Source organism: Mixophyes fleayi, chromosome 8 (genome assembly GCF_038048845.1).
Source record: "Mixophyes fleayi isolate aMixFle1 chromosome 8, aMixFle1.hap1, whole genome shotgun sequence".
NCBI lineage: Eukaryota > Metazoa > Chordata > Amphibia > Anura > Limnodynastidae > Mixophyes > Mixophyes fleayi.
In genome coordinates this window covers 60,210,487-60,232,485 of record NC_134409.1, presented here as the reverse complement: position 1 = coordinate 60,232,485, position 21,999 = coordinate 60,210,487, and the positions used below count along the sequence as shown (strand labels likewise).

General features: G+C 38.0%; 1 protein-coding gene across 4 annotated transcripts in view; it reads right to left on the bottom strand.

Annotated features, from left to right (window-relative positions):
* The window catches only part of KCNT2 (potassium sodium-activated channel subfamily T member 2), a 614,388-nt gene that overhangs the window by 321,552 nt on the left and 270,837 nt on the right, over positions 1–21,999 (bottom strand). For all 4 annotated transcript variants that reach the window (XM_075182645.1, XM_075182644.1, XM_075182642.1 and 1 more), the window contains exons 5-6: positions 16,514–16,573; positions 14,716–14,790 (exon numbers count right to left, since the gene is read on the bottom strand). In XM_075182645.1, coding sequence (XP_075038746.1) covers positions 14,716–14,790; positions 16,514–16,573 — 135 coding nt within the window. The remainder of the gene's footprint in view (positions 1–14,715; positions 14,791–16,513; positions 16,574–21,999) is intronic.

The following is a 21,999-nucleotide window of genomic DNA, read 5'->3' as shown; positions in this document are numbered from 1 at the left end:
AAACTGTCCAAGTTCTCAAAAATCAAACCATCTTGATAAAATCAAGATTTGTTTTTGTTCACTATTATAGTGTGCATTTTTAAACTGCTGTTAACTACAATTTTAATTTTTAACTATAATGTTTATCTTTTTTTCTTTTCATCCTATGTATATTATATTTAACTTTTTTTTATTTTGTTCGGACTGCAAACATTATTTTGTTAGTTTTGAAGTTTAAATTTCCTTTATACATAAAAAAAACTTCAAAAATATTATACAATGTAGGCATTTTAGTTTGAACAAGCTTAAACATGTCCCAACTGGCTTGAATATGGTCAAGTCTTGTTCAAATCTAGCTCCAATTTTTTTAGTTTATCCAAACTTAAAGAATGTGTTGCAAATTTAAGAACTGGTTAAAGAAACTACTTTGGGAACCACCTTGAAACAATTTAGCTAGCTAGTATTACTATCTTCTTGCATCTGTAAAAGGTGCAAATAGGAAATAAAATATTTGTTGCTTATGGTTATGTACCACTACATCTTAAAAAAATAATGTAAAAATAATCAGGCTGGTAGCAGCTTTAAGTGCCTAAATGCCAGCCATAGCAGGTGCAATATTTGCTAAAAACAACTCTTTATTACAGATTGTGTTGATAGAGTAAAACAAAAGAGTGCACAATTGGTTCTTACAAGTGAGATGATATTGCCATCAGCCTTATTTACATCATGCAGTCATTTTGACCATAACATGTTTATTATTTTTATGGCCAAGACTGCAAATTGCATGTATTACACTGTCATCATACTTGTATGATATCCTGCAAGTTAAAATCTCAGTACACAGCAGTTTCTAACACCTACACGTTTGGTTTGTAGTTCTGATAAATTAGTGATAGGTTCCAACATAAAAGTAATTTTATGTTGCCAGGGGGTAATACAAACTATTTAATTGAACCACTGAGTTTTTTTTATTAAATAGGCTTTGTAAGAAAGCTAGCCAGAGGCAGCAGGATCACTCTGAGATTGCTTTCAGTGCTTTACTGAGAGTGTGTGGAATTAAAACCAGAAATAGTAGATTTTATTATTGTTGTCATGATATCCCATACTGTGTGCGAGATCTGCACAGATTTCCTAATTTTTTTAGACATGTATTTTTTTTTACATGGCTTAAACGTCTACCCACTTTGTCTTTTCAATTGTGATCAAATTGTGATCTTTTGGAGGTAAGAGGTAATTTTGTGATCTGAGATCCCTGATTATTAAAGCTTACTGTAGAGAAATGCAGGACTTGAATCAGTCGCATCATCATTTATTTATATAGCGCCACTAATTACGCAGTGCTGTACAGAGAATTCACTCACATCAGTCCCTTCTCCATTGGAGCTTACAGTCTAAAATTCCTAACACACACACACACACACACACACACTGACAGACAGAGAGAGAGCGACACTAGGGTCAATTTTTGATAGCAGCCAATTAACCTACCAGTATGTTTTTGGAGTGTGGGAGGAAACCGGAGCACCCGGAGGAAACCCACGCATACACGGAGAGATCATACAAACTCCTCACAGATAAGGCCATGGTCGGGAATTGAACTCATGACCCCAGTGCTGTAAGGCAGAAGTGCTAAACACTGAGCCACCGTGCTACCCATCTGTTTTAACATGCCCTAGACAGGTCCTTACTGTATATTGCCTACATTTGTCCACCCACTCCAGTGCATTCTTTGGTGTAAGTTCTGTTTCTGAGTATGTGCAATATACGGCACTTAAAGGGACTTATGGCCGAACATGAATCAGGCTCATTTTGAGCAGTTACTGGGGTTATAGTTTCACAGATATCTGGTGTAAAAATAAAAGAATAACAGAAAAAATAACAGAAGTGTTTATTTAAATGCCTTCCAAGGTGATAGCTGACTGTAAAGCACTCATAACTTGTACATACCAGTAGCAATAATAGATGTTTGTGTAGGCTTTGTATCAACCATTTGTGCACCATTAGTATCCACATTACTTTAAAAACAGAGCTTGGAAAAATATGAGTATTTACACCCTGTTATCCCTATTTTCTATCACCATCCCGAAAATCTACAAATCCTTAGTTCTCTAACTTCCAATCTTTCTTTTTTTGTTGATTATTATTTACAAAGTCACGTCTCCAGTCTGAGGTCATATATCAAAGACACACTTCATGTTCTAAAGATCTTTGAACAGATAGGTTGGAGTAATGTCTATGGATTTCTTACTTTAGATGTCCAAGCCCTCTATACCAACATACCTCATGAAGAAGGGTTGAGAGCAATTGGTACGTTTATTGATACAGATACTGGAATCTCAGACGGGAGACATTCACTTATTCTGAAGGCTATTTCCTTTATCTTAACTCACAATTATTTTTTTATTTGAGAATAATTTTTTTCTTCAGATCCTCGGTATGGCGCCCAGTTTTGCTAATCTTTACATGGGTGAATTTGAAAATGATTACGTCCGGAATAGACCTTACAGCGCGAACCTGGTCCTTTATGGACACTACACAATCGATTTATTTATTATTTGGAGAGGGGGGGTTAGATTTGGCACTTGAATTTGTTTCTATTTTAAATATTAACACTTATAATCTTAAATTTACTCATACATTCGATTATTATATGGTGAACTTCCTGGATATCACCCTCTCTGCCTTTGGAAATAAGGTGTTATTAGAATGCAGTTGCAGATTACAATATGTGTGTAGGACAACCAGACCATTAAAAAATTGTTTCCGTGAACATAGGTGCAATATTAATGGATTTAGTATATTTTGATTTGCAATATTATTAATAGATTACAGATGCATAGTGCTTCTAAACACTGTTCTGATATACATGCAGGGAGTCCAGAATGTCTGACTCTAGTTGGTCTGGAACATATAAAAACTACCATGAGAAAAGGTGACAGATTCAAGAAATTATGTGTTAATGAATACGCTTGGATTTTAAAGCTTGGAACGTTGTCTCCAAGAGGTTTGAATGATGCATTGGATTTCAAATGTTTAGCTTGAAGGTTCACAAATTATCCCTATATGCACAATACAGTTACCTTGGTCCGGTCCATGCAAGCATGTGTGTATATATATATATATATATATATATATATATGTGTGCACATGTATGTATATGTATACATGTGCATGTATTATGGATGAAGAGATATCTATGTACACATATATGTATGTGTGTATGTGTGTATATGTGTTCTAATATTTGCCATGCCGATATTTGCCAATCCCCATTTTTATTTATGGATTCTTAATTATGGATTGTTTGTTGGGTATAATATGGTAGATTATGAGATAGGTTGTCTACTGGTACAATATTATGTATTTTTGGAGGTTAGATTCCCTCCTTTCTTTTCTCTCCCTTCTGTATTTGAGTTCCCCTAAGATGTTAAAATATTTTCTGTTTATTTTTTATTTTTTTATGATGTGTGTGTATAAATTGTTTATTTTTTATTATTTTTTATTGTTTAGTATTTCTTTGTATTCAATTCATTATTACATATACTTTTTATTATATTCTTATATTTATTTAATATTGTTATTATATTTCTATATTATATATATATGTTTTTTTGCTTTTTTCTGATTTTTAGTACATTTTAAACTATTACCAAATTTACTTGATTAAATTGGTCCCATTAAACTGTATTTATGTTTTGATTAACCACACCCAATGGCCCTTTAAGTAAGGGCTATGTTTTTACCTACAGCAGCTTTGAGAAAGTCCTGAGCCAAATGGGACGAAACGTTTTGTACTACAAACATTTTAAGCACCTTTTTTCAAGTGAAGCCAATTTTCATCTCCTTGTTTCCATCAAAGTCTTAAGAGGTTACATCTATTGGACGAGCGGCAAACAGTGAGTACATCACACTCTCACTAAATCAACGGGTTGTGGCAGCGTCTTTGAGTTTGTCGAACCAGGACATGCTATTGCTATTCCCTCCGGAGGATTGTTAAAATTATATACCGGTAAGAAGTCCGTTTTCTTTTCACATTCTGAATGGAGTAGTCACATATGGAAAGAGGAGCCATGTGCATATATATGGGAATATTGCCATTTTGTTTTTGGGAAAAAAAGTCCAAGGTTAATATGGACACACCATTCCAGCAGTCTAGCAGTCTATGCAGATAAGCTAATTTATTAATTTTCTGGTGTGTTTATTATGGTGATGGGCTATCACAAACACACACTAGTCCTCTGATTTTTCTGTTTTTCTGTCTTTCACATATATACAAGACTGGACTTATAACCTTGGTCCAAGAGGACTATCCAGAATCTTGAAAGTTTTATCTATATATGACTTATATTTTCCACTTAACTTTGGCTTATTATCCAATACTGTCACACCTTGAGCGCCAATTCCTGCACTATACCTATATATTTATTCTGGACTTACAACCCATTCTAAGGAAGGCTGCCTCCATACGTGGAAGAGGTGTTTTTGTGGACTCTTTTAAAATACCATACATATACAATACTGTTGTTTGCGCCAATTGTTTATTGCTGTATATCTTATATATATATATATATATATATATATATATATATATATATATATATATACACACATATATTATTATTATTATTATTATTATTATTATTATTATTATTATTTATTTGTTAGGCACCACAAGGTTTCCGCAGCGCCGTACATAGTACAAACATTAGACCATACAGGGTGAAACAGTACAGAACAATAAACACAAAGTACCAATGCTTCAGAAACTCCGGGCAGACATATGGAGTAAAGACAGAGCAGAAGAACAGGTATGTAGACTGGAGGGAAGTGGGGCCCTGCTCATACGAGCTTACATCCTAAGGGAGGGTGGACAAAACAGGCACGAAAGGGAGCCGGTGAAGCAAGGGGAGAGAAAAATGGACCAGGGGAGAGAGGGGAGAACGAGCAGAGTAGATGAGGGGTTAAGTGAATGGTTGGTAGGCTTTGAGGAACAGGTGAGTTTTGAGTGCTCGTTTGAAGGAGCACAGATTGGGAGCGAGACGAATGGAGCGAGGGAGGTCATTCCAGTGCAGGGGGGCAGCTCGGGAGAAGTCTTGGATTCTGGAGTGGGAAGAGGTAATTAGAGTGGAGGAGAGGTGAAAGTCATTTGCGGAGTGTGAATTTAGTTCACAGCTCTGGCAAAGATTAGTTCACCTGGAAATAAAACAAATTGGAGGATTTAGACAGAGATAAAGCAGAGCAGCTCCAGCAGCCTCACTCACTGTCTCACTCACACTGGCTCTTTAGTTCCTAACTGTAAAAGGAAAGAAGAAAGCACAACACAGTCCATGAAATAGAAATCTAATTAAAAAAAAATCTGGAATTGCACTGACTAGCTAAAGTCTGTGTGTGAGTGTCTGTGTCTGTATGTTCATGCTACTCACCTTTTTGTGATAAAATCACTGTCCTATTAGTCTTAATTCTGGCTTTGGTACTGGGCCCTGAACTAAATATGCTACTGGGTTTGTAGGTGCTAATACAGCAGCACTGCTATTCAGCTCTCTCATGTAATACTCATGAGTCATTACCTCTAAACTACCAAAGGTGGCACAGCTGTGCTCAGACATTGTGTGGGACTCTGCAGAGCTGATCACTGAACTATGAGTCATGAGTCATTCTCCTGGCTCAGTAGTTGAAAGGTTCATCTAGTTCTTTTGACTCATTTGACTTTTCTGGCTCTTTTGACTCTTCTGGCTCTTTGGCTCTTTTGGCTCTTCTGAATCATTTAGATCATTTTGCTCACAAGTCACAGGATACATTCCCTTACCTGTCAGCTCAAGACACAGTGCACTGCTGAGTGCTGCATGCTATATACTGTAGTTCTGTTTACTCCACCATATATACAGGAAAGAAGTATTAAACCTTCAAGAAAGAGTGATACAATGGAAACGTTGTTCATAGCAACGAATCAGTTTCTGCCATTTTATAGACTGTTCTAAATAAATTACAGAAGCTGATTAGTCATAGTTGCCAAGTTTATGTTGTCACATCATGGAGCAGGGTATGAACTTAGGGGGTGGGGCTTCATGAATCACACCATTTTGGCCCCGTCCCAGTGATGTGATGCCTGTTTTTGGTCTTTTTAGAGCTATAAAAAGACCCAAAACAGGCATTATGCTACAGGGGGCTGGGCCAAAATGGAGTGATTCCGCGAGAATCGCGTCATGCCAGCTTTAATATTCCCAGTTCACTAGTGAAGTTGGCAGATGTTGGAGAATTGGCAGGTCTCCCAGTAGACTCCCGAATTCCAGGTAGGTGTTACAGTTCTGATGCCTTAGTCAGTATTTGCACAGGTTTACCTAGGGCGCGGAGTCTAACGGCCTTCCGGTCTTCACCAAGGTAGGGTGGACTTTGCTGCCGAAGAACCGCAGATCGCGGCCCCCAGGTTAGCCTACTGACGTAAGGGAGAAAGCTCTAAGTGATGGGTAGTCAAACAGGCAATATGACAAAGTGATGCAAATACAGGCACTAACCGTGAATTCCAGGGTTTGGAGGTCTGGAGCAGTCACCGGTAGATGAACAGAGTCGGTTGAGTGCCTAGCAGGAGATGGATCCAGAGGAGTCGAGACACAGCCGGGTCGGTACACAGGAGGTATCAGGTATACGGTGCCAGAGGGAAATCCAGAGAGTAGTCGATAACACAGCCGGGTCGGTACACGGGATGGTCAGTCCAATTCGCGGTGCCAGGGATTAAGCCAAAGAATAGTCAGGTCACAGCCAGGTTGGTACACAGGAGTAGAAGGAAAATGGGAGTACACAGGGAGCAGGATCACAGAAGTCAGGTACACAGGAACAGGTAGCCAGGAACAGGAAACACATTGCTCTGACACAGGCAGCGTGTCAGAGCAGAGTAGATATAGAGATTTGAATTCCCCGCCCAGGAGTCACATGACTAGATGCAGGGAGTACCCGGAAGTGCGGGGGCGCCATCGGGAGAAGCGCTGAACAGCAGAGCGGATACAGCTGCCAGACAACGCTGACAGCGCAGCGGAGCGGGGACAAGGTAAGTTCATAACAGTAGGTCTGGGAGAGTTGGCATTTATTAAGTTAAAGGTACGTTTTTTTTTATCTAATCACTGCATTTTAAAAGAGAAAAAAAAGACACTTTATAATACTCTGAATGTGGGTCTTTTTCATTTGCATATTATGGAAGTAGAAAATAATAATGAAAATGTAATTAACTTTGCAGAGCTCAACGTGTCACTACTAGTTTTTGTATAAGTGATTGCCTTTTTTAAAATATTAAAAATGATCAGACATATTAAACTTATCTGTTCATTTTAACAGGACTATAACTCATCTAATGAGGTAGTAGTAGATATGCCAACAGTATGTGTAATAGACTAAATCTATGTCTCCAAACACTTCTCTCAGCAGTGTTCCAGAGCCAGTGATCTAACTGAACTAACTAAGCTAAATGAACTAACCGAGTCAAATGAGCCAAATGAACTAACTGAGTCAAATGAGCCAAATGAACTAACTGAGTCAAATGAGCCAAATAAACTCAACTTTTGAACTAATCTTTTGACTGAACTAGATCAGAATGAACTAATCTCCAAAATGAACTAGATTTCCCATCACTAGTTGGTGTCTTTTCAAGGGGGCTGTACTGGGTGATGATGAAATAGGAGTGGCTCACCCAAATCACGTCACTCCTAAATTCCTTTTTTGTAAGACTGAAGACCACCCCTATGAGGGAATTACATTCACAGGGCACAAAACTACTAATAGTGTCACTGTTGAGTTTAACAATGAAACACGTAAACCAGATATGTTTTATGAGCAGACTTTCATTACCAAAAATGTCCACTGGTTACCTGACAATGGTGTTAAGAAGGTTGAGGAAAACACAGTGATGGGTGTGGGTAACACGCTGATACTGAACAACATGTCACACAAATCAAAGCACAATTGACATGCAACAACACACACACTGATTGGGGAAGTGTCTGAGCAACAGACAATTACAGACACATTGACTGGGGGATTATTTAGTGACAAAGTTGCAGATTTTGTGATATCCTGGTAAAACTAAATCAGTCAATGGTTTTAAAACAGTTACCAACAGCAACCGCACAGCCTGTCATGACTATTGCTGAAGAAGTCAAAGAAGATATGCTACCTGTGCACAGCAAAGTAGTACAGACACAGGGCCTGAGTCATTAAGGAGAGTAAGGCAAAAAAAAGTAGTAAATGTTCTCTGGGACAAACCATGTTACAATGCAAGGGGTGCAAATTAGTTTCTTATTTTGCAGATAAGTTAAATACTGGCTGTTTTTACATCTAGCACACAATTACAGCTTTAATTTTATACTGAAATTTAAAGTTGATCTATGACATACCCTAGCCTAACAATAAATCTGTCCCCACATTTTAAATTTACCTCCTCCTCCAATGCAACATGGTTTTGCCCAGGCTTTAAGGTTACCCCATTTTTATGCTTTGCTTCTCTTAATGACTCAGGCGCACAGACTTTAATACATGGACGATGATACTCACAGGAGAGGGGACATATGAACGGAGAAGACCGCTATGTTGCATGTGATGTACCGCAGCTTTTTACAGGACTAGATAAATTTAAGCGAACTTTGCGAATAATACCAGACCTGTGTATCTTGGATTTCTCTATGAGTACATCTCTATGCTGTCAGAGAGCAATTTCTGGTACAACAAACTGATAAAGCATACTTGTCAACATTGGCAAGTGTTCTCCCGGGTGGTCTGGGTAGCAGGTGGGTGTGTGAGGGCGGGGATCGAAGAATCGCGTCATTAGCCCCGCCCCCAAAACGAGCATCACTATTTTGGGTCAATGAAATCAGGGGGCTGGGGCCATAACGACGTTCACATGATGTCACTAAGCCCCGCCCTCTCTGTTTTATTGACAGTGCTGCCCAGGATTTGGGAGAATTGCCTGCTCTCCCGGGAATCCGAGAGGACTCTCCCTGACAGTCCAGGAGAGTAGGCAACTATGTGATAAAGAACTTGTGTGGACTTTTGCTACAGAAATGCAGCCATCTTTACAGACTGTTAGATATTAGACAGAAGGAGAAGGGGCTAGCCAATTGATTTAGGTTTTTAGAAAGGCAGTATATGTTGTGTTAATCGGGGGTGGTAAGAGGTTGAACTTGTAAGAGGTTATTGTTAGCTATATCTGATGCACAAAACACAAATAATTATAATCAAATTGTTTTGAAGAAATGTTTAGGGGCATATTCAATTGTTTAGTTTTCCAGCGGCGTTAAAACTATTACTGGTATTACGGTAATAGTAAGCTGGATTTCAGCTCGCTGCTCATTTAAAAACATTACAATCTCAGATTACAGCAGTTTCTAAAACTAAGGTTTCGGACATATATGAATACAGTTGGTTTTTAGCTCTGATAAATTAGTGATAGATTCTGACACAGAAGTAATTTCGTGTAGCCAGAGGGATATTTAAACTGTGTAATGAAACCCTTACAAAGCGACAGGAACTAATGTGAATGGTTACATATTCTTTGAATAGCGCTGAGTAATATGATTGACACTATATTAATATCAATAATAATAATAATAATAATATTATTATTATTATTATTATTATTATTATTATTATTATTATTATGTCCCATTGCATTTTTTTTAAAAAATAGTTTTTGTAAGGTAACTAGCCAGAGGCAGCAAGATTACTCTGATACTGCATGCAGAACTTTACTAAGACTGGCTAGAATTAAAAATAAAAACAGTAGTTTTCATTATTGTTGACATGGTATCCTATGCTACATATGAGAAATGCAGATATTCTGGGAAAAGTAACAGAATTTAACAATAGCAAATATCTGCATAGTCTGCCTTTTCCTGGGATTTTTCTTCCTAGATTCCTTTTTAGTATATTACTTTATTATGTTGGCTTGTCTTTAGTTTCAATATCCACTTGACAGTTTATGGTTCACTCTATTCTTATCAGTTTTGAAGAAGCTGTAGAGCACTTGGACATTTTTTTACCTTTATCTTAATTATTCAGCTGCATGATTTTGGTGGCATTCTATTTTTTATCATTACTTTATATATCAGGACTGCTACTAAATATTACAAACAAAAAATGATCAATAACCAGTCGAGCAAGCTGAGCACAGCTGCAGAGATTAATCACTCACACTTGTCTGCTGGGGTATTTGGGCATTACGTACTCTAATTTTCAAAAGCTGTATTGATTTTAGATGGACTGAATACTATTTTTTTCGGAGGTCATTGATTTTTCAACAGTTATTAAAGACAAACTCAAATAAATATACTTGATTTTATTATTATAACTCTTTCAGCAATTTAAAATGATTCTCTTAAAAATGCTGCTGAATTATTTTTATTGATAGATAGATAGATAGATAGATAGATGCCACTAGTTCTAGTGAATTGAGAGGCTGCAATCTGTATATACAATATATTGGTTCAGCCCAAAAAGGGAAAGAGGTGTTCGCCCGTAGTCGATGTGCAGTGATGGCATATGCAAGCTATAATGTGTTTGTAATCAGGAGCAACTATAAAAAAAACTTTTTATGTTCAGAAAACATTAAGAACATGCTAATAAATGTATTTCATGGAACAAAATATTAAAATACCATTTTTGTAACAATTTTATCATTATTACCTATATTTTTAACAGGTGCCGACAATTGAATGCTTTTTATTTTTGCTGTGTGTTCTTTTGCAAATTTATATTCCACATAAGAATTGGTTGTATTCTGCAGTGTTTTGTGTAATAGAACTGACCAGACATAAACCTGAATTCATCAGAAAATGCACTCAGTATGCAAGCCTTGATGAATCAGGCCCCCAGAGTTTAAGCTACCCTCTTTTCAGAACCTGCAGTCATATAACTTCCCCACACAGGAAAATTTTGCAAACAAAATACTGAGTTATAGCCGGATATACTATTAAAATAAAAAAATCAGCTTTTGCACTTTGAATTTTCTCCTGTGTAAATTTTATCTTCTTTCTATATTAAGAGGACTTATCTATCAAATTATGGTTTATTGTATGGTTTTTGAATGGTGCTGAATAAGAATATATATAGACTATTATCATATATCCCATTTATCATCAGGAGTAGCCATCAACGTAAGGAACTGATTTCCCTGCACATAACTCTCCCCCACCACCCTAACTAGAGAAACAAGTTTTGGTCTTAGAAACATCCTACATTTACATAACAAATGCTGTGAGCCAGCCAAAGTTAAATAGAACTCTCCTTCCCTTAGAAATCCGTTAAAATCTCAGAGACACACGCGGCTACTTTTAATATGTTTCACTCCAATTGTTTCACCAAAACATTGAGGTTGCATTTTTATTCACTTGGAGCTCAAAAGTTTGGCGGGGATAAGCCTAGAGGAAAAACTTGAGGTAACTGTCTCAGGCAGCAATGTTTTTGAGGCATCAAACTAATTAAATTATTTTACAAAATAACTATTGTTTTGATGCAACCGTCTAATGCTTTGAAATGATGGGCCTCACTTAGAGTTGGATGTAAAGGTCCCCCTTCAATGAAGAATACCTGCTTCTGCACATTTCCATTTTTATGTCTATAGTTTGAGTGTACTTTCAGAAGGAATGCATATATTGTCTGGAGCTTAAATATTACAGTCATCATTATCAACTTGATAAACATGACTGAAGTATATTTTATTGTTAAATAAATGGAAATAAGCTTGTAACCCCTTCAAACTCCGATAGAATCCATAACCAGAACCAACAGTTTTTCACCACTTTATTAAAAATAAATTTTATTCCACAACATAGTCCAATGGGAATCTTCTTTCTTGGTAATCCAGTGGGAATAAAATAAAAAAAAACATAATATGCAATGAGAACAGCTCACTAGTAGCACCTGGTGTTGAATTATTGTATCTTCAATTGACCAGGATGGTTAATAGCCAATCAGAAGCAGCTCACTAGTAGCACCTGGCATTGAATGACTGTATCTTCAATTGACCAGGATGGTTAATAGCCAATCAGAAGCAGGTTCCCCTCCTTCATACAAGCTCCAGCTGCTTGCTGCCCAGTCTGATGCAGGTTCCCAATTTAGCAGGGGGAGAGCAGTCTGCAGGTTTCCCTGTTGTAGCATGACTGACCCAGCCTGTCTCGCCTGGGTGTGATTGATTCCTACCATGGCCCTACCTGTGTGGAGTTTGCATGTTCTCCCCTTTTTTGTATGGGTTTCTTCCATGTAACCCAGCTTCCTTCCGAACAGTGAATGGACCCTAGTGTGTGTGTGTCTGTGATAGGAAATTTAAAGTGTAATCTCCAATGGGGTAAGGACTGATGTAAATGATTCCATCGACTAGCAACTGCACAGAGTAAAATGCTTTAGGGCGTATTCAATTGTCAGCGTTAACGCTGCAAAACGGGCGCTCAAAAAATCTTACCGTTAATACGGTAATTACTCACGGAATTTCAGCTCGCAGCTCCCTGAGCTGCGAGCTGAAATTCCGTGAGTGAACTACTGTATTAACGGTTTTCGCGCGCAATATTACCGTATAAACGGTAATATTTTTCAAGCGCTCATTTTGCAGCGTTAACGCTGACAATTGAATACGCCCCTTTGAGTCCAATTGGGGGAAAGGGACTATATAAAGAGTTATTATTATTATTATTATTATTATTATTATTATTATTAATTAATGGGAACCAGTTGAAGCTTTATGGTACTGGTTCTGGATTTTAAGTGGAGTGGGCAACATAGTTTTCATTTATTTTTTATTATTTTTTAAAAAAGACAGAAATGAAAGTCAGTAGCAGCAGCACCTTATAGGCATGCAAAGATACACCTCCTAAAAGTCTCATCTGAGGGGTATGCATAAGTAGCTTGTGCACGCCATTAGTGTACTTCCCTTGAACTGGAATTTAAGTGCAAGATAATTCTAAATTCAGGTGAATTTGTAATGCATCAAATCACAGATTTTTACTTCAGGCAAATGGGCTTTCATCAAACTCTAAATGAGGCCCTGTAAGTCTTTTGTAGGCAAAATTAGCTTTTTCACCCATCAGAAAGCACCAATTATATACTACAGACTTACCTTTATTCAATGTGAGTGTACAGTTGTAACAGGAGTACAGGGTCCAATAGAAAACTTAAAAAAAGATAACATGAGGTGGGGGGGTCTTTCACAACGAGCAAGTGTTTGTGTGTCAGCAACTCTCACTGTAATTTTGTGTGTGTCAGTGTACATCTGTGCGCCAATCACTGTTCCTGCAACTCTGTATATCAGTGACTGTAATTGTAGGTCTGTGTGTCAGTGTTAGTCTGTGTGTCAGTCTCTGTCTTTGTGAATTTCTGTATCAGTTTGTCATTGTGGATCTCTGTGTAGCTGATCTCAAGTCAGAATCGGTGGGAAGACAGACCAATAAATATTTGCTAGACTCAAAGATAGTCAAAGGCAGCCGGGTTTGGTACACAGTAGAGAGGATAAATACAGGATTCAGGCAGAGGGAAGACGAGAATAAGCCGGACTAGGAACACAAATTGAGGATGTCATAATACAGCAGCAACTAAATAACTGGAGGGAGCACAATAATCTGGCAGGGGAGAACTGATATGGCCTGGTTCATATCAGAAGTCAGGGAGCAAAATCCTGCAAGAAAATCAGGGAAGCAATGAGACTGAGCTTAAACCCCGAGCAAATGCAAGGAGCTGTCCACCAAACAGAGTTCAGTCAGCTCTGTGGAAACCTCCACAGACAGGAATCCTGACTTTTAATCCTGTAGCCAGGATTAACTGTTTTTTTTACATTAAAACAAATATATTATAAGGAATAATATATGTCTATTTTAAATTATTACAGATATCAGAAGTCACCTTGGAGTTTCACGGCTTATGCAAAAGCATTGTGCCTGTGACCTCATGCATATAACTGGTTGCAGTACTTGTGACTAATATTCTTATAATTACAGTAGGTGGTACATTGCCCTATATCGGGTTGGCTTTTCTTGATTAACTATTACACGAATGTATGTGCAAAATACAAAATGTTATACATTGAAATAAAAGTGTTCCTGATGCCAAGTGGCAACAATATCCTGCATGTAGTAGAACAAATAAAACAGACAAATGTATCAGCAAACTTAGTGAGTTTGCTATTCCGGTAAAGTTCCCAGTAAAACTGTAAGAACATTTTCCTTGACATATGTTCTATTTACTTACAGAATCTGTCAACCTTTGCACATTTTAACCATATATTTATGAAAGAAGCTTCTCGCCCTCAAGCTCTACAACAATCAAAGGGTTTATTTTTAACAACACAATGCATTACTGCAAACGTCATGTATATTTTATAGAGAGTCTTATATCCAAATTCTGCATCTATGATAGAATTGAATCTTTTCCCATCCGTTATAAAACCATTTTCCACTTCTCAGCAGAAAGTGAAACATTTAGTATATTTTCCCACATAGCTCAGTTGGTGAATATAATATTACTTTGCAAAGATTTTATGTCAATTTACAGGATTTTACTGGCCTAAGAAATATTGATTTGCTTTCTATACTAAATGTAAGTTATCCCTTCCGGGCCTTCTAAATAATGAGAAAATATTTCTAAATACATGCCTATTTATTTGTATTTTATTCATTGAAAAACAATATCAATTAGAATTAACAAATTAAATGTATATATGCAAATGTATAAAATAAATACATAAATACTGTGGTCATATGAAATACTTACTGTAATAATGAATGGTACAGTGTTAATAATTTCCAATATGAAAGGTATCCGCAAAATCTGTTCCCAGATATTTCCCTTTGAAGACAATGAAAACAAAGATATAAGCAACCAAATTAAAACATATAAGTAGAAAATGTTCAATTGGAAATGTGACTAGAATATTTTATATTAGTTTTAAAATACAAGAGACATTAGTATTGAAGCAACTCCCTGTCTCGTGTGATAAAAAGGAATATTTTTTTGGAAAAACATGCACACAAAAACATAAGATACGCCCCAGTGATGAAGAAAGCACCACTAAGGTTTAGCGATGCAATTGCAAAGAGCTAATCACAAGGTGTTCACTTCTACTGGTGACTGCCATCACCATCTTCCACTTTTTACATCTGACCCTAACCACCCGCAAATAATATGTCTTTCTCATGTGTATATATCTTTTTCTCAGTCTGCACCCATTCGTAATGCAGCATACAAATCTTTACTGTGTTCAGCCTACGTGAGAGCATCCCCATTCCTCCTCTCCAGGTGCAGACTAGAGTAAGTAGCAGAATCACACAAACCTGCATGGGTGCATATGCATGCGCCTATTTTCTGTAAATATGAGGACCGATTTCACTCAATATATGTTTTGCCAACTGGCAAAGTGCTCACTCTGCATTACACCTATTTTTTATATTAAAATCACAGTATCTATCATACCAGACTATTCAACTGTGAGAAAGTGTTGGTTCCCTCTCTCTGCTGGCAGGACCTTCTAAAACTCAGGAGCTTTGAATACCAGGGAAGCGGGGAAATATTTTCTGCAGCAAATATAGTAGATTAAAAATTTGTTTAATTTGTTTATTTTTTGCACTTTATAGTTTGCAGTCTTTTCCAGGACTAGTATGAATGCATATATTATACTATAGTGTTTGGTGCTATTTTTTGCACTTCCAAGCAAAAAAGAAGTGGTTGCAAATGACTTGAGGAATTTGTGTGTTATATCTAAATATGTTACTAATATTAGTTCTTGTGACCTATAGGAATAAAAAATAACACTTGTCATTGTGGATAAAATTTAGTTTATTTTTTTTATATCATTCATGCCCTTACTGCCCCCTAAGCTCATTGATCCCTTTATACAAACTGACTTTTTAAGTATTATATTTGAAGGAGACTTCTTTTTGATCAGACATCTATAAATCATGTAAAGATGTCTGGCTTGGGCTGTCATAGACTTGGTAACAGTCCTTGGACTAAATACAGAGCTACAGCTCAAATCTGAACCCTATTTCTTCACCTGGTATCGGGGAATGGGTTAAGTTCCTCAGTATTAAGGTAAGGGACAGTATAATGCCTGCCAGAACGTCTGTAGGGAGGTGACGCAACCTTTGCCACAAACTGTGCTATTATAGCAGGGTTTAGCACCCACTCCCATCCCATATGTGAATATTATTTAATTTTAATCTCTCGACAAATATTCTTGGAGGATTGATAGGCATTTATTTCACCTCTGGCTCCCTGAACATCAGGGTAACACAGGTTAAGGCCTTCATCACTAAGTTTGGGTCTTTTTAACTTTGCTGGTTTCAGGGGGTGTAACTTGGAATTTTCTCCCAGACATTATTAAGGGATATTTAAAACAAATGCTAAGTTCATTTATGAAGCAAAATATTTGATATTGAAAATAAAGTTACTGTGTGTTCTTAGAAGCTAATTAAAAATACAATCTTGTTTTTCCTAAACAGCATTATGTTCAATGTTAAGCTGTTCTGTGTTTGTTAATCATGGAAATTAGTACATTAAAAATAGCATTTACCTTGTAACTGAGGTAACTAAGCAAGATTGTTTCAAAAAGGCTGATCAGTGCCACTGTCACCTGTAAAACAGATGGTATTTGTAAACAAGAACATTATTCATTATAGATAGCAAAATGGATATATAAATAAATATGTATATATATATATATATATATATATATATATATATATATATATACATATACATTGTACACACACACACACTTTTTTCTATCACAACAATTACAATATATGCATTTCTTTTCAAAAGGTTTTTAACTCTCAACATATTGTATAAATAAATATGCATACTTTTTCATGAAGAGACATCTGCTTAAATAATTGTTTAAATATTTATATTTAAGTTAATGTTCTAATTTTAATATATTCCATCAACAAAGACCATTCAATTCTTGAATCCAAATGAACAGAACTTTCCTAGCAAATACTTAATTGAATAAATGTAAAATATACATTCTAAAGGTTTCACATTTTGAAATTTGGCACAATATTAAGAGAAATAGAAACAGAAAATGTCATGTGTGGACATACTAACTATAGTGTATGCAGCTGCACAGGTCTGTGAGGATAAGAATTACCGGTTTTGATTAATTTATTCTACTCTTTTTACCCATTGTGGTTTGCTCTTTTGCATAATTTTGCATCAAGTGTTCCACATGAAATCCCTCTATAATTTTTCTTCTACCCAGAGTTCTCTCGTATTACTCTTAAACCACACGACAGAGCAGACTATAAATTCTGCAAAAGTAAAAATACAGTGCAGAATGGTATTCCACAGAATGGAAAAGCAAAAGTTTGCAACTTTGCAACTCTGTGAAACGCTCATGTATAGTGTGAAGCTAGAGTGGCTGAAGCAGCCAATGATAAGGGTCTAAGGACTATCTTTAACAGGGGAGTGGTAAGTAACAAGTCACCTGGGTAGGAATGACCATTTGAGCACTGTTGTAGCTTTAATGCTTTGTACAACCTCCATATATCCTCTGTGTAACATTTGGCCACTCTTAATCATAGTAAACCGAGGTTCAGTCTTTGTGGGGCTCATTATTTTTAACAGAGGAATTAAAAAAATCTTATCATCCTACCACACACTCACACACACACTTCCAAAAACAAAAGGCTCCAGTATAAATAAATTATTTTCTTACACATTTTTGGCTAGCTTAATAATTTAAAAGCCACAGATGTGCATAAGACATGTGTTGCCTAAAAGTTTGCAGATACCTGGAAATCTGGAACAATAAATGTCTCCTGCCAAAGTTACCAGACAGTAAGCTCATCAGAGCTGGGCTCATTATTTTCAATATACAAGGCAAGAAATATAGTTTAGTCTATAGTTTAGTCTACAAGTAACGGTCACGATCTGCCTCTGGCTGCATTGCAGCAACATCTATGATGCTGTTTTTATCTCTGCAGCTCTTGTTTGCATAGAACAATTATTTGTATATGGCATGCAGTACCTTTCTACCCCCAGAGGTGCTGCTGTTTTACCTTTGAATTTTCCACCTCCCAGCAGGAGTCAAGCGCCTTCCCTAATCAGCACCCGTACCTTTTCCACTGCCTTTCTAAGACTGCCTCTCCCAGTAATCTGCGGCAAATCATTTTTTGTCTTTGCCTGCTGCTGTTTTCTGTAAACCCTCTAAAAATTCCGCTCAAATCTGATACTTGGTTTTGGCTTCTGCCTGTCACTTGACCATCGCTGTTTGCTGCCTGGATTTACCCTTTTGCTTGTGACCCTGACTACATATATCTCTGCCTGAAATGATCCTTCGCCTGGTGTTTTGAGTCTGTCTATCATCTGTGATATCACTTTACCAGCCTTAGTTTCAAGGTGCCTACTATCTGCTCCATTGGACTCACCGGTGTTCGCTGTGTTTCTTCATCCAGATTTACAGCTCGATCTAGCTTCTGCTCCATCCCTTGCACTGTGTAACTCTCCAGCGCCGTCTCCACACAGGCCACTACTGGCATTACATCAATCCTGTACTAGCACCTAAACCTGTTACCTTGTGCTACAGTAAACCCTTTGCATCCTTGAAACTATTGTTGCTATGGACTAACCTTTGCCATTAATCATCCTGTACTTTATTATTGTCTTCCGCATCACCTGTCATATCTGATGCTTGGAACATACCATTTCCACCTGTTGGTTTTCTGTGTATTTCTGCCTTAATAAAACTGCTTTGTTCATTCTACATTTCTCTATGTGGTATTAATGCTAGGATTCCTATCACTATGAACTACCCCAAAAAATTGAGCCTGCTGATGCATGCCTTCTATCTTGTCCAAGGGATCCCTAGTATTTTTGATTTTGAACTCTGTGTTTGACATTCTGGAGACCATGTCAGAAATCCCACAACTTCAAGTGCTGCAAATTGACATTCTATAGCTCCGCTATCAAATAACACAGATGTCAATATTACTACAAGAACTTAAACAGCTTCCTGTTTCTGTCTTGTGCTGTTACAACCCAAATACCAGTTATGGAGCACCAATTCTTTTAAAGAAAACATGGAGACTGCAGAACATATTCTGGAATCTTCTTCTGATCATTACTCTTATGGAGCTGCACCTATGTTAGTGCTTGTAGGCTCTAGGATTCAAAACTGATAGGCCACTTGTGTTCCCCTTTGTCTGAGGAGGAATGCACACACAGAAGGATTAACCACCAATGCCTCTACTGTGCCAGCCTAGACCACTATCTGATGCACTGCCTGCTGCACAGACCCACATTTTCTCTCACTTACCCCAAGGATTCTCTGGTCTTGGGGAAATAAATTCTACTTAAGGTACTTCACAAGCCTCCAGAAAGCCTGTCCTGCCAGCCTGCTCCATAGAGGCCCCTGTCCCTCCGGCTACTTCCAGAGAGGGTTCTATCCCTCCTATCTGCTCCAGTGACAGTGTTGTCCCTTCAGCTAGCCCCTGAGCTGCCTCATAGTAATGTTGTGCCAACCTCTGCCTCCTGATCTGAGGTGCCAGCCTCTGCCTCCTATTCCAAGGAGCCAGCCTCTGCCTTTTGTTCTGAGGTTCCAGTCATTTTCTCCCAGTCTGAGGTTTCTGAAGTGACTGTTCAGCCCAAGCATTTTAGAGGGACTGCTCATCCCTAGATGCTTCATAGCACTGTTTAACCAGTGCCACCTGATATCACTGTCCAGTCTGAGATGCCTCACAGCCCGATCCGATCAAAGAACTCTCAATATATTGTCCGGACAGAGATGCTTCAGAATGCACACTGGTCAGAGGTGCTTCAGAATGTTGTCCGGTCCGAGTTGCTTCAGAATGATGTCTGATCAGGGGTGCTTCAGAATGTCATCTGATCAGAAGTGTTTCATAGTGGTGCTTCTTCAAAGTGTGTCCAATCTGAGCCTTCTGCCAAGTGTGCCCAATTCTGGCCTTCCGATTTATATGCTCAACCTGAGCCTTCCGAGTTATGTGCTCAGTATGTGTTTTCCAAGTCGTGTGTCCAGTTCGGGCCCTCCAAGTCATGCGCCCAGTCTGGGCCTTCCAAGTTGTGTGCCGAGCCCGGGCTTTTCAAGTCAAGAGCCCAGTCTGGGCCTTCCAAAGAGGACGGCATTAAATAGGTCTTTATAGGTGAGGGTAAGCAGTTTGAATTTTATTCTGTATTGAATGGGGAGCCAATGATGGGCTTTGCACATAGGGACAGTGGAAGATGAAAGTTGTGAGAGGAAGATTAGATGTGGCCTCACATTCAGGACAGATTTCAGGAGGAACAGACCCTTTTCGAAGCAGGAAATGACAAGAGTGTTGTCAATGGTCTTGGTGACATCCAAGGAGAGCAATGGGCAATGTGGCAAAGGTGAATGACAACAAGGTAGCGTGCATGGGTAATGGGTAAGGGTCATGTTATCAAATTTGAGAGAAATGGGACATTGGGCGGTCAAAAACTGGAGGCCAAAGGAGCAAATGATTTGACCAAGATGGGAGGTAAAAAAGGTGAAAAGCAATCGCCAAAGAGCCAAGACTTGGGGGACCCTGACAGAGAGTGGAAGAAGAGAGAAGCAAGTGACTGATCACTCCGTCAGCATCTTTTCATCAGAGAGGTATGAGGTAAGCCAGGAAAGGACAGTACTGTGAAGGCCAAGGGAGTGAAGGGTGTCAAGTAGGATAGTGTAGTCAACTGTGATTAAAGTAACAGATAGATCAAGAAACAAGAGTAGGTTGAAGTGGTCCTTCTACTCAGTCAACAGTAGATCATTTGTCTCTTATTTGAGTGCAGTTTCGGGGTAGTAGAGAAAGCTGGAAGTCCTATTGTAAGGGGTCAAGGAGAGAGTGAAAAGTGAGAAAGTGTTTTTAATGCCCGTAGACTAGCCTTTCAAGAAATTTGTAAAGGAATGGAAGTAGGCATATGGGGTAAAAGCTGTAGAGAGTGGTGAGTTTAGTAATGGTTTTTTGACAAGTCCCATCTTTCGGGACAATGCAAGTCCCATCATTCATTTGTGGGGTCTTGCTGTTGAACTACAGCTGGAAAAGTACAAATTACTTAAGCCCTTCCATCCCCCAATGGCCTGAGGATGAGTTCAACTCTGGAAGCAGCATTCAATGAAACCTCCAGGGTTCATATTTTCACCTTCTATCTGGCATTAGCAGCAGACAGGTTGGGCACCATCACCATTGTCATTAGAGGAGACAAGTTGGATCCCCAGTGCTGTAACCCCAGTGCTGTACCTCATCTCACACTAACAATTTACAGAGTGTGCTGCTCCCATACACTTTATTGTTAAATGTTTACACTAAAATATCTCAATATTGGTAGAACATAAAAAAAAAAACAGAAGCACACAATCAAACATAAAAGTCTTAATTTATCTTCAATTTTATTTCCAGGACAACAACTTAACTTGTTAAATACATTTTTTATTTTTTGTAACCTTAATTGTCAATGCATGAGTGCAATTGCCTCAAGAACTTAAAATACAACTTTCATGTAAATAATAAAATACTTCCAGGTGTTGATGAAATTAATTTAGAAATAAACCCACAGGAACCAGCCCTCCACTAATTAAGAATGAGGAGGGGAGGAGAAAGGGGAATGGGCTACGAAGATGAAGTGTAAAATATATGGGGAGAGCTGGTTAGGAAGGAGCCAATGGAAGAAGGGAGGGAGTAGTAGTAGGGATGGCCAGAGGGGGATTAGAGAGTTTTAAATTAAGAGAATCCAGGACTGTAGAATATATTTTTCAGGGTAAATGCCACAGGTGGATTATAAATTGTATTGTATTGTTGTATTGTTGTATCCTATGTTAACATGCGTTTTATTTATAGATGAGGCATAACAAGGTTGAAAAGCACTGCAATCAGTGGCAATGAAGGGGGGTGCGAGTGGCTGCCATGGGAATACTCCCATTTGAAAGTGCGACTGAAATGCTCAATACCACTCTTATTGGTTGTCTTGTAAGATGTCAGGGAAAAGGGGAGTGGGATCCCCAGGCTTGGAGCTGCAAGGAAGCACTGAGTGCCCCCTCATATT